At 52.0% G+C, this 13,263-nt stretch overlaps 1 protein-coding gene across 1 annotated transcript; it reads right to left on the bottom strand.

The window, feature by feature from the left end:
* LOC131397644 (sialic acid-binding Ig-like lectin 5) lies at positions 1–11,336 on the bottom strand. The gene is given in 11 exon segments (XM_058530731.1): positions 1–593; positions 2,130–2,208; positions 2,542–2,638; positions 2,869–3,381; positions 3,384–3,506; positions 6,635–6,682; positions 6,883–7,167; positions 7,323–7,410; positions 7,413–7,708; positions 7,778–7,937; positions 11,301–11,336. Coding segments are annotated over 11 exon segments (1,917 nt in total). The 3' UTR covers positions 1–401.
* Positions 11,337–13,263: the final 1,927 nt, after the last annotated feature.

Here is a 13,263-nt window from a genome sequence, read left to right as displayed (position 1 = left end):
CCCATATGGGCCGGGATGACTGCACCCTATACCAGCCAGGCTGCCCCAGGAAGAGGCAAGGCCTCGGGCACGGTGCTCTCTGCCCACGCACCCTGTTGGAGGCTTTCTGTTGATCACTGCCTTGACGCCCCACAACCACCCTGTGAATTAGGTTCATTGTGTCCATTTTACAGAGGGGGAGACTGAGAAGCCAAGTGACTTGCTCAAACTCACGCTTGTAGTTGGTGACAGGGCGAAATCTGAGCCCAGTTCTGCCCACCAGTCACCACAGCAGTAGGACTCCCATATACTAGTTGGCAGCCCATTTGCATGGAAAACTGTACCCTCAGGAATTTCCCCTGATGTCTCCCTTCCTGGAGAGGCCCTGGATCCTCCAGCCTGAGGTCGCCAGAGCTGGGCCGTCATCTGCGGATCTTGATCTCTGAGTACTCGGTGGTGCTGGTGGCCTCCTGGTCCCGAGGCTCCCGGGGCCTCAGCTCGTGGAAACTGAGGGAGGCGTAATGGAGCTCCTGCTCCTCTCCCAAGGCGGGGGCGGCCACAGCTGGGGGCAGGTGGTCTAGGGGGCTGTCTGGCGGACATTCACGTTGGTAACCCTGAGTGGAGGGGAAAGAAGGGGCTCATATTAGGATAATGGGCACAGGAAGAGAGCAAGGAAGGTCCACAAGCAAACCTTTCGTCTGTTCATTCCACAAACATTGGCTGAGTCCCCATTCACTCATTCATTCATTCAACAAATATTTGAGAGTAATAATGCCTGGCCCTTGGTAAGCAATTGCCAGCCTCCCAGCTTCCTCACAACAATCCACTGGGGAGACACTGTTATCCCCATTTATCAGGTAGAGAAACTGAGGCTAATACAAATCACACATTTAATTGTTGGTCGGGCCAAGATTCATGCCCAAGTCTCTCTGACTCCAATGCCCCTTGCCTTATGGAACAGCTCCCCTGTGCCAGGCCCCGGATATTCAGTAGGGAACAAAGCAGACACCATCCCTGAAGTCCCGCAGCTTGCAGTGGGGGCAGCACATTAAAGCAGTAGTCAATTATATTAATATCTAATGGCAAATTGTAAGAGGATGCACAGGGATGGGGTGGGTGGTGTGAGAAGGACAGGGATTTGCTCAGATCTGAACTGCCTTCAGGGACCACTCAGCATTTCAGTTCAGACAAACACAATCACAAAATTGTGTTATGAACCCCCAAATCAAAGGGTATTGTGCAGTAAAGGGTTAACCTTGCCCAAAGAAAGCTTTGACCCTTTGCCCAAGCACGTGGGAGGGAATCTCTAACCCTTGGCATGTCCTGCCTGATAGGAGTGTCTGGGTTTACCTGGGGCCTTAGGCCACTCCAGATAGTCTGTGCTAACATTGTGATTGATGGTGGGGCCTCGAGCCACGTTGTATCAGCTTGACCCCTAGAGGGGCTGGAGACTGAGGTCAGCCACATGGGCAGTCAGCTGTGTCTACAGGACCAACTTCCAATAAAAACCCTGGACACCAAGGCTCAGGTGGGCTTCCCTGGGGGGCAATACTCTGTGTGTGTGGTCACACGTTGTTGCCGGGAGAAGTAAGCACTGTCTGCACGTCTCCACTGGGAGAGACACTGGAAGCTCGTGCCTGGTCTCTCGGGGACCCTGGCTCGTGTGCCAAGCGTAAAGGCACATCCGTTTCTGTAATAAACTGTAACTGTGAGCATAACAGTGTTTGGTGTGTTCTTTGAGTGACTTATTGAAACTGAGCGTGTCTTGGGGACCCCTGAACTGTGTAGTAGACAGTCATTATTTTGGGGAGACCTCTCTGGCATCCTGTGTTGGGGAGGAGAGATAGGAAGGAGGGGAAAAGTGGGTCGGGGGTCCAGAGAGAAATGAGGAGGTGGGAGTGTGGAGGGTCCAGTTGGAGCTGAACACAGACAGTGAGATGGACAGGCGTGGTGATCCTTGGCTCTGTGAGAGGAGATGGAGAGCAGAGGGGAGGGTGACTCCTGGGTCGCTGGACCTGGTGACTGAGTTGATGGGGACCCAAGTGCAAAAGCCTATTTATGGCATGATGATCATTTAAGTCATCAAGAGAAATGTGGCTGTGGGGAGGTGGCCAGATGGGATCCCGACGGACAGAGAGCTCATCACTCACCGAGGAGAGAGGACCCAGCATGGAGGGCTTATCCTCACCAGCTGCCACCTCAGGTGCCACCTTCCTGCAGATCTTCACTCTGGGGGGGCGGGGGAGGCCAGGACCGTTCACCAGCCGGCTGGCTCAGAGCTTGGAGTGTGACTCCTGTCCCCCTGCTTAAGAGGCTAGAAGAGCTGACCAAGGCAGGGAGCTGGGGGACATACCAAGCCTGATGACTTTGATAAAGAGAACGGGGGCCCTTCAGGGACGACTGGGATCCAGAGGTGGGAACAGACTCTGCTCTGAGTCTCTGGGCCAAGGCCCAATTCTCACAACCTCTGCACCACCCAGAATCCTCCAGCTGGGACTGTCTGGGATTCCAGGACCCCTTCCCACCCCCTGCACTCACCTTTCCTCCTGGGGCAACACTCACATGAGGAAGAGGAGACAGGTGCAGAGACTGAGCAGGCCAGCAACACCAGCTCCTGCGACAGCCCCTGTAACGAATCCTTCCCCAAGCTCAGGCTTCCCTGCAGATGAGTGGGGTTCAGGGTGACTCCGAGCCCCAGGCCCCTCCTCCCACAGAACTTGAGCTGTCACGTTCTTCAGCGCCCAACCAGCCAAAGAGCAGGACTCAGCCCCCCACCCTTTCCTCTGACACCTTCCCAACCAGTTTCGAACCCCGTTCCCTCCACGCTTCATCTTCTCTAGGATCGAGACTCCTTTCTCTGCAAGTCTCACCCCTCAGCAGACCCCTGACCTGGCAGCAGCAGGACAGTGGCGCTCTGGGCCCCGTGGACATTCGTGGCCTCGCAGCTGAGTCTGAGGCCAGAGCTGAGTCCCCCTCTGAGGCTCAGGGAGCTGTTGGCCCGGGGCCCAGTGGAGCTGGAGGTGACCGTGAAGGAGGCGTTGCTGCTGTTCCCCTCCAGCAGACCCTCCCCCAGCCACCAGCGCAGGGAGAGGGCCGGCTGGGCTCGGGATGAGCAGACACAGTGCAGACCCTCATCCTCCCAGGAGCAGGAGGGTCCCAGCAGCTGGGGGGGGGGGTCTGTGGGGAGGGAGGAGAAGGTCAGCAGTGCCTCTGCCCTCCCCAGGACCCAGGTGTCCCCTCCCTGGGTGCTTTCCCTCCTCCCACACTCACTCTGCACAGAGACATGCAGGGAGAGGCGCAGGGAGCCCCGAGGGTGCTGAGCTCGGCAGATGAATTCGCCTTCATGCCCCGACTCTACCCGGGGCAGCTCCAGGACCCCAGGCTTTGAGCCCTGGAGGGGCTCAGGGTCCGGCTCCCCTTGGCCCAGCTCAGTGTGGCCGGAGGGTTGCTGTCAGCGACACAGACCAGGCGCAGAGACTCTCCTTCCAGGACTGAAAGAAGTGAGCCATTCCCTGGGTATTTCAGTTCTGAAGACAGAGACAGAGACACAGACAGAGACAGAGACAGAGACAGAGACAGAGAGAGAGAGAGCGTGCGCTGAGCTCCGGCCTGAGGCTCTGAAGCCCTGCTCCTATTTGTCTCTCCTCTCCTTTGCTTTTAAGTTGGGAAGGGATCTCCACAAGTAGTTTTTTAAGCAGCTTTATGGAGGTATAATTCACATACCATACAACTCCATTTACATGCCATTTAAAGAGTCAGGCAACCATTGCTACGACCAATTTTAGAACATTTTCATCACGCCAAAAAGAAAAAAGATAAGCACAGTGGAAAGTGTGCTTGGAGAAATCAAAGCTTAAAGAAAGCACCCCTGCACCCCTCAGCCATCGCCCCCGGTCCTTCCATCACCCCAGCCCTGGGCAACCACTAACCTACTTTCCATCTCTACGGACTTGTCTAGTCTGGACATTGCGTATAAATAGAATCATATACGATGGGGGCTTTTGTGTCTGGCTTCTCTCACTCAGCACCGTGGTTTCCAGCTTCATCCACGTTGTAGCATCTATCAGAACTTCCTTCCTTTTCGTGGCTGAATCACATCCATTGTCTGGATGGACTGCTTTTGGTTTATCCATCCATTCGTTGACGGACGACGGATTGCCCCTTGACCTCTTTGAGGCGGTTCATCCATGTTGACATATCTCCCTCTCCTTCCTGAACTGTTCAGCATCCTTCATTCAAGAATCCCAAATTCAAGTAGCGAATCCTTCAAGGCTTTTCAGGATCTGGTCTCTACCTCGTCATCCCCTTCCGCCCAGGTGACCTAGGATAAGTAGGGAGCTCACATTTTGCATCCTAAAATTCACAAAGGAGAAAGGGTGTTCAGAACGAAGTCTCCCTCCCACGCTGACTCCCCAGGCAACAAATTCCTCTTGTCAGAGGCTACCTATATTGCCAGTTTCTTGTGTGGCCTTCCAGAGCATTCTATAATAACACTATCTAGTAGCATTGAAAATGTACAACCCTGCGACCCCACAATTTTGCTCCTGGGCATAACACTTATAGTCTCGTTGCTCAGAATGCGGACGGTGGCCCCGTAGCAGCAGCATCCTCTAGGAGCGGGTTAGAAAAGCAGAATCGCAGGCCCTCCCAGGCCTCCTGAGTCAGAATCTGTATCGTCACAAGATCCTTAAGAAATTTCTGTGCTCGATAAGGCTTAAGAAGTATTGTCCTAGAGAAATGATGTTCTGTTTGCCCCGGGAATGTTCACAGCAGCATGATCATGAAAACTAAAATCTGTCAACGACACAAGTGCTCATCCAAAGTGGATGGAAAATGAAAGTGTGGTGCCTGCACACAGTGCGGCGATCAACAGACGAGGAGACGCAGTAGTTACAGCTACGAGCAACACAGGGGAAGGTCAAGAACGCGAGATGGTACCATGTGAAATTCAAGGCAGCTGTGACCTGGGAACTCCACTCCTGGTGTACGCCCAAAAGAACTGCCTGCAGGGACTCAAACAGCACTATTCACATTAGCCACAAGGTGGAAACAGCCCAAATGTCCATCGACGGATGGAAGGAGAAACAAACGGTGGTCCATCCAGACAATGGAATATTATTCAGCCATAAAAAGGAAGGAGGTTCTGATAGATGCTACAACGTGGATAAATCTTGAAAACATGATGCTAAGTGAAAGAAGCCAGACACAAAAGACCTCATCCTTTATGATTCCATTTATATGAAATATCCAGAATAGGCAGATTCATGGAGACAGAAAGGAGATTAGTAGTTGCCTGGGGCTGGAGAGAGGGAGGAATAGGGAGTGACGGCTTAATAGGTACAGGGCTTTCTTTGGGGTGATGAAGATGTTCTGGAATTAGATAGAGGCAATGGTTGCACAACATTGTGCATGTCCCAAATGCCACTGAATTGTTCACTTTCAAATGGCTAATTTTAGGGCCGGCCCCATGACTTAGCGGTTAAGTGTGCGCAATCCACTACTGGCAGCCTGGGTTCAGATCCCGGGTGCACACCAACGCACTGCTTCTCCGGCCATGCTGAGGCCGCGTCCCACATGCAGCAACTAGAAGGATGTGCAACTATGACATACAACTGTCTACTGGGGCTTTGGGGGAAAGAAAAGAAGGAGGATTGGCAATAGATGTTAGCTCAGAGCCGGTCTTCCTCAGCAAAAAGAGGAGGATTAGCATGGATGTTAGCTCAGGGCTGATCTTCCTCACACAAAAAAATTAATTAATTAATTAATTAAATTAAAATAAATAAAATGGCTAATTTTATGAGAATTTAATTTCAACTAAAAAAAATAAATAGCCAAGAACCCATATGTTTCAGTCCTATTCACATAAAGCTTCCAAAAGCATGGTAAATTAAACATCGTGTAGAGATTCAAACATATTCAGTAAACTTAAAAAGGAGAAGGAGGGCCGGCCTGGTGGCGCAAGCGGTTAAGTGAGCACTCTCTGCTGCGGTGGCCTGGGGTTCGCAGGTTCGGATCCCAGGCGTGCCCCAACGCACTGCTTGGCAAGCCATGCTGTGGCGGCGTCCCATATAAAGTGGAGGAAGATGGGCATAGATGTTAGCCCAGGGCCAGTCTTCCTCAGTAAAAAAAGAGGAGGATTGGCAGATGTAAGCTCAGGGCTGATCTCCTCACAAAAAAAAAAAAAAAAAAAGAGAAGGAATGTGGATGTGTTAATTAACTTGACTGTGGAAATCATTTCACAGTGTATACATATGTCAAATCAAGTCATACATTTTAAATGTACACCATTTATTCGTCAATTATACCTCAATCAAAATAAAGTTAAATAAATAAAAGAAATGAGAAGATAAGATTCAGTGTAGTGGCTTTCTCCGAGGCCAGATGGAAGGGGCCAAAATTGGGACGGGGCATTTAGGGTGCTCCAAAGATGGGGTTCCTGTTCTTTTTCCTGAGCTCAGTGGTGAGTACCAAGGCGTTCATTTTATAGTGATTCCCCATAACTTGCATGTATTTGACAGGCAGTCTTTGCGTGTAATGAATAGTAGGTAAAATCCATCTGTCAGAGAGTGGGGGGCCTCCCGTCTCTGCTCTCCCTGCGTCTCACTGTGGCTCACCTGCTCCCATCCCAGCCTGGGGGAGGGGACGCCCCTCCTACTTGTGCAATTTCCTCGGAAGATGCTGATGGTCAGGTTCTGTGGAGCATCTAGGACAGAGATGTGGTGAGGGCTGGAGTCAGAACTGGCCCTTCCCCCCCACCACCTACCCACCCCCAGGAGACACAGAAATGGAAATCGAAACAGAACAAAGCCACGTCCTTCCTGCAGCCCTCCCGGACCCTGGCCTCGGGGACACCAGCGCTCGTTCCCCTCCCGGCCCTGCCCCTCGCCCCAGGGAGGCACTCACAGGAGACACTGAGTCTGAGTGTCCTCTCGGTGCTGACGCCAGCCCTGGGGAAGGTGACCTGACAGGTGAGGTTGGTGCCGTGGTCCTGCGGGCGGGGGCTGAGCGAGATCTCCGAGGAGTGACAGGCCCTCAAGTCCAGGCCCGGGGCTCCCAGGGCAGCCCCCATCCAGGAGATGATGGGGGGCATCAACTCGAAACAGGCGCCCTGCACAGAGCACGTCAGGTGGCCAGGCCAGCCGGACTCCAGGGGCTCGTTCAGTTGGATGTCGGGGGTCTGTGTCAGCGCTAGGGAGGAGAGAGGGCGAGTCTGGACCCAGATGAGACCCTGAACTAACCACACTCTACTGTCCTCCTTAAAGATGGGGGATGGAGGTCCATCCTTGCCCCGGAAGACATGCTCCACCCACCCCTGTGGTCTGTTCCTGGGGCTCATTCCATACCTCTCACGTTCACGGTGCGCAGGGCACTTTTGTAAGTGTTTCTCACATCCCCTCCTCTCTCCAGTTGAAAATAATAGTATCCACTCTCCCTGCCTTCTTGGCGTCCGCGATGCTCAGGGAGCAGTTGTTGGTCCAGGGGTCCCCGGAGAGGCGGAATGGAAATCTGGTCTTCGATTTTCCTTTCCTAGCTGGGTTGTTCGTGACCATGAGAACATCCTTCGAGGAATAACCGCTTTTCTGGAACCAGGAGCCGTAAGCAGGTGTGGGGTCATTCCAGCCGGCCCCGACACAGGAGATGGTACAGGGCACGAGGACACACAGGCTCTCCTGCACCATCACTGATTCCTGCACTTGCACCTTGTACCTGGGAGCGTCCTGCAGGGACCCTGGGGGGACACAGAGGCTCAGCTGCAGCCCCAGCCCCTGCCCAGGACCCCGGCCCTCCGCCCACTCACCTGCCCACAGCAGGGGCAGCAGCAGCGGCATCTCCAGGTCTGAGGGGCTGGGCCTGTCCTGGGACCATCTGGCTTCAGGAGCTGCCTCTCTGGCTGAAGAAAGCTCCAAGATGAAGCTCCTGAGAGGGCAGGGGGCGGTGACCGTCCACAGAAGAGGAACCTGGGGAACCACAAATGTCCCAGAAGATCCCCTCTTCCAACTTCTTCACAGATGGAAGTCACAGGGAAGAGGGAGGATGTGGGAGGCTTGCCCCAAATCAGGAAGGAGCCGCTCAGGGTCGGCCTCAAGGGAGGGGCTCTCAGGGGAAATGGGTGAGTAATGGCTTCAGGTGAGGTCATTCACTCACTCATTCATTCATTCATTCATTCGCCAGGCAAATATCTACTCCATGAGGGGGCTGGGGACAAAGAGGAGAATATGACCACCAGACTCCTGCCCTCAGGGGCCTCACCCTTGTGTGACCCCAAACCCAGCACGCCCCCAGGCTCCCTGCCTGTCTTGGGGCCGTGTCTGGAGTCCACACAGGCTCCCAGCTCCACAGGGAGAAGTGGGGCGTTTGCACAGGGCTCCCAGCTCAAAAGGGCTTCACACTTGGGGTTTGATGCTTTGAAGTTGCCATCTTGAAATCCTTAATAATTTATCCTTGAATTTGCGTTTTGTGAGTGAACTCTGTGGGATAACGGAGCACGCACTAGGGGGCTTGGGACCTTGGACCACACGCGGTCATGCCTCTGCCATCTCCCCACCTCCTCGATCTCCAGGACAGGTTCTCGGCCCCACTCCCACCCCTAAGTCCCCACCTGGGCACAGAGAGGGTCTGGGTCATGCTGAGTTGAGAGGCAGGAGCCCCGGGCACCTGTGAGGGTCTGCACTGCCGACCCTCGAGTCAAGCCTGAGGGACTGGACATTACTAGCAAATAAAAAATGCTATGAACAAAATGTGGTCCATCCATACAATGGAACATTATTCAGCCATAAAAAGGAATGAAGCACTGATAGATGCTACAATGTGGATGAGCCTCAATATCATTATGCTGTGTGAAAGGAGCCAGACACAAAAGGCCACATATGGTATGATTCCCTTTCAATGAAACATCCAGAATAGGCAAATCTATAGAGACGGAAAGTCAATTAGTGGTTGTCAGAGGCTGCAGGGAGGGGAAAATGGCGAGTGACTGCTAATAGGTATGGGGTCTCCTTTTAGGCCCACGGAAAAGTTCTAGAACTGGGTGCTGGTGATGGTCGCACAACATTGTGAATGTACTTAATGCCATTGAATTGTACGCTTCGAAATGGTTAAAATGGTGAATTTTATGTTGTGTGTATTTGCTGCAATTTTTTTAATGTTAAAAATAAAACCTTACAACAGGTCGAGAAAGAGAGTCCGTGGAAGAAAGGCAAAAGCTTTTTCCTGCTTTTTGTCAAAGAGGCCCCCATCTTCACCTTGCTCAGGGGCCTGCAAATTATTTAGCCGGCTCTGGTGAGAAGCTTCCCGTCTCAGACCCACAGGGACAGGAGGACGTGGTCAGCTCTTCCCAGGTGACATCTTTTTTAAGTAAATGGTCCCAGGTTGTCCCACGAGGACACCACACAGCATCAGCAGAGCATGTCCCCAACCCGTGGCATGTCGACCCCAGGTCATTGCATCCCCTGCCCGTCCCTCTTGCTGCCATTGCTACTATGTCATCCTCAGCCCGGCCTGGACCCCACGAACAGCAGTCTGGGAAGGGCCTCGGGGGCAGGCCCCGTGGAGGGAGGACACGGGACCTCTGTCTCTGACTCAGTCACTCTGCTTCGTCTTGGTTTGAGTCACTTTTTCAATTTCTGCAGAATTGCGAAACGGGCCCCTAAAACTTCCCTTCTTTCAAATCAAGTAGGCAATTCATTGCTTTTCCAATAGATGTCCAGAAAGAGTGGGGGGTGGGGGGTCTGCCACTGGCAGGATTCCAGAGACCCAGGACCACACGGCACTGACACACCGTGGGTGCTGAGGACCAAGGAGTCACCCAAAGTCAGGCAGTGTCCCGCAGAAGGGAGAAACCCTCTTCTTTCTCTTCTGAGGGGGACATCACTGCCCTGGGGCTCCGTGGCCTGAAAACCAGGTCCAGCTGCCTGGCTGCAGGGGGCCAGCCTTCCCCGGAGAAATAGCAGGGTGGAGAGTCTATCCCAGGCCTCACAATGAATAACACTCACATGTGTGTGTGTGAGCTTGTGTGTGCGTGTGTGTGTATGTATGTGTCAATCTGTGTGTGTGAATGTCTGTCCACTTTGTATGCATGTGTGTGCATCTTTCTGTGTATCTGCCTGTGGGTGTGCATGTTTGTGTCTCTGAGTGTGTGTTTTGTACCTGTATGTCCATAGGGGGTGAGGACACCCGTTGGTGTGTGTGTGCGCACATGTGCTAGGCATTTGAAACCAGCCTCATAGGCTAATATTAAGAGGGATCACACATATCTTGGGTACCACCTTGGGGGTTTGGGTCATTATTTCCAGAGCAACAGGAGCCATTAAAGTGCTTACAAGCAGAATTGTGCTTATAACTATGAAAATATTAAGTGGTTCCTCAGAGCCTGTCCACCTAGGAGTGGCCGCCCCCAGCCTCTGACTCGTTCTGCACAGCCTCGGAAGGGGTATCTTTGCATCTGGTCTGGGTCGCTGACAGCAACCTGCCCATCAGCCTGAGCTGGGCCTGGGAGGGCTGAATCCTGAGCCACTCACAGCTCTCGAACCCTGGCATCCTGGAGCTGCCCCAGGTGGAGTCGGGGCATGAAGGTGAACTCAGGTACGTGAGCCCGGGGCCCACAGGTGCTGAGTCAGCAGGTGACTCCGCCAGACTCCTCCCAGGGTCTTGGCCTTGCTCCCAAGAGCTGAGGACTGGGAGGGGCTCAGACCAGGTGCAGGGACAGAGCCTCTGGGCTTGCAGTGACCTTCCATTGCCCAGGGAGACAGTGAGGGTGGTGAGGGGTGGGGCTGAGAGAGCCTGTTTCCTTCTCTCTCCTCCCACAGGCAGAAGCAGAGAAAATGCCATATTCTAGGTGGAGGACGCAAGAAGACATTGTAGGTGACAGACTGACTAATGGCCCCCAAAGATGTCCACATCCTGATCCCCAGAACCTGTGAGTATGTTCCTTTGCATGGCAGAAGGGACATTGCATGTGTGACTACGTTGAGAATCTTGGGATGAAGGGATTATCTGCAGGGACCCTAAACGTAATCACAAGTTTATGAGAGAAGCAGAGGGAGATCTGACTGCAGAAGGGAAAGAAGGGTGTGTGGCAATAGAAGAGATTGTACCGATGCTGCCACGGGTCAAGGAATGCTGGCAGCCACCAGAAACTGCCAGAAGCAAAGAACAGATTCTCCCCTAGAACCTCCAGGAGGAACCAAGCCTGCCAAGACCCTGATTTTATCCCAGGAGACTCCAGAACTGTCAGAGAATAAATCTCTGTTGTTTTAAGCCACTAAGTTTAAATTTAAGGCCCGCTTCCTTGAGAGGCTCTAGTGGAGGATCCGTCTCCTTGCCTTTTCCAGCTTGTAGGCCTGCATTCCTTGCTCCATGGCCCCTTCCTCCAGCCTCACACCTGTGGTGCAGCATCTTCTCTCTCGGGCTCTGCTTTCATCTGCTTTGCCATCACATGGCCTTCTTCTCTTCTGTGTTCAAACCCCCCCTCCTTCCCTCTTATAAGAATGCTTGTGGTGGGCCGGCCCCGTGGCTCAGCGGTTAAGTGCGCGCGCTCCACTGCTGGCAGCCCGGGTTCGGATCCCAGGTGCGCACCGACGCACCGCTTCTCCGGCCATGCTGAGGCCGCATCCCACATACAGCAACTAGAAGGATGTGCAGCTATGACATACAACCATCTACTGGGGCTTTGGGGAAAAATAAATAAACAAATAAATAAAATTAAAAAAAAAAAAAGAATGCTTGTGGTTACATTTAGGGCCCACCCAGATAATCCAGGATCATCTCCCCATCTCAAGATGCTTATCTTACTCACACCTGCAAAGTCCCTTCTGACATATAAATTAACATTCACAGGTTCCAGGATTAGGACCTGGATATCCTTGGGGGCTGTTAATCAGCCTACCACAGATGGCGACACCCGTGGTGAGGGGTGGGCAGGGGTTGCCTCTTTCTGTCCACGACCCTTGAAGAGAGGGAAGGAGGTGGGGTGAGTTATCTCTTCTTCAACCATACTGCTTGGCTTCCAGGGGGCTATGAAGGAAATAGACAGGACTTCTTCCTCCAGGAGAGTAAACCTTGACAGCCGAAGAGAATGAGAAGTGATTCCACTACTGCCAATGGCCAAGCAGCTCCTTTCAGACCAACCCTTCCACAGATAACAACTAACTTTTATTAACAGCAACAATTATTTATCTCTGGACAAACTCTAAAATCGGTTACCTGCAACAGTGAGGAGCAACAAAAGGCAGGTTGCTTCTGAAGGAAATTCAACACTCGGATGAAGGGGATGAAGTTCCCCTTAGTTCCTCTTTGGTAAGGCTTTTTGTCTGATGGCAGACCTTAATTGGTACCACCAGGGGTGAATAAATCTTTGATAAAAACCTGCCAGAGGACAGAGTTTGGGGCAACCACAGTAGCTGGAAAGGGAGAGAGAAATCCTGGAAAAGGGGAAAGTCGCAGAGAGGAGTCCCAAATATTGTGTGTAAACTCTGCCCAAATCTCTGGTGACCCTTGAGCAATGCACACACGTGTCAGACCCCCAAGCATCCCAACCAAGGCTAAAGGAACTGAACAGAGATTTTGGCTGCTGCCCACCTCAGAGGAGACAGAATTTAGTGTATGAGTCCAGCCAAAGAAACTGTGCACCAAAACAAAACACCAAGACATCTCAGAGGGATAAAAAATAATCCAGAGACTCTGCAACATATAGTTCACAATATCCAGGGTACAATCCAAAACTACTATAAAGGTGAAGAAACATACTCAATATAAAAGACAATCATAGGCCAGCCCCGTGGCTTAGCGGTTAAGTGCACGCACTCCGTTGCTGGCGGCCCGGGTTCGGATCCCGGGCACGCACCAATGCACCGCTTCTCCGGCCATGCTGAGGCCGCGTCCCACATACAGCAACTAGAAGGATGTGCAACTATGACATACAACTGTCTACTGGGGCTTTGGGGGGGGAAATAAATAAAGTTAAAAAAAAATAATTATGTTAAATAAATAAATAAATAAATAAAAGACAATCATGAAGACCAACACACAAAGATAAACTAGATGTTGGACTTCGCAGATAAGTACTTTAAAGCAACCATTATAATCACGCTAGACGATATAAAGAAAAATATGCTCATAATGAATGAACAAATATGAGCTCTTAGCAGAGAAAGAGAAATTACTTTTAAAAATTAAATGGAAATTCTAAAACTAAAAAAGACCAGATAAGAAGAGGGACAATAGAGAAGAGAAGATACTTGATTGGTAAGGGAGGGAGAGCTGACGAAAGATAAAGCCGTAATTGGT

The sequence above is a fragment of the Diceros bicornis genome, chromosome 34 (assembly GCF_020826845.1).
Source record: "Diceros bicornis minor isolate mBicDic1 chromosome 34, mDicBic1.mat.cur, whole genome shotgun sequence".
Classification (NCBI taxonomy): domain Eukaryota; kingdom Metazoa; phylum Chordata; class Mammalia; order Perissodactyla; family Rhinocerotidae; genus Diceros; species Diceros bicornis.
This window is presented reverse-complemented; position numbering and strand designations above follow the sequence as displayed.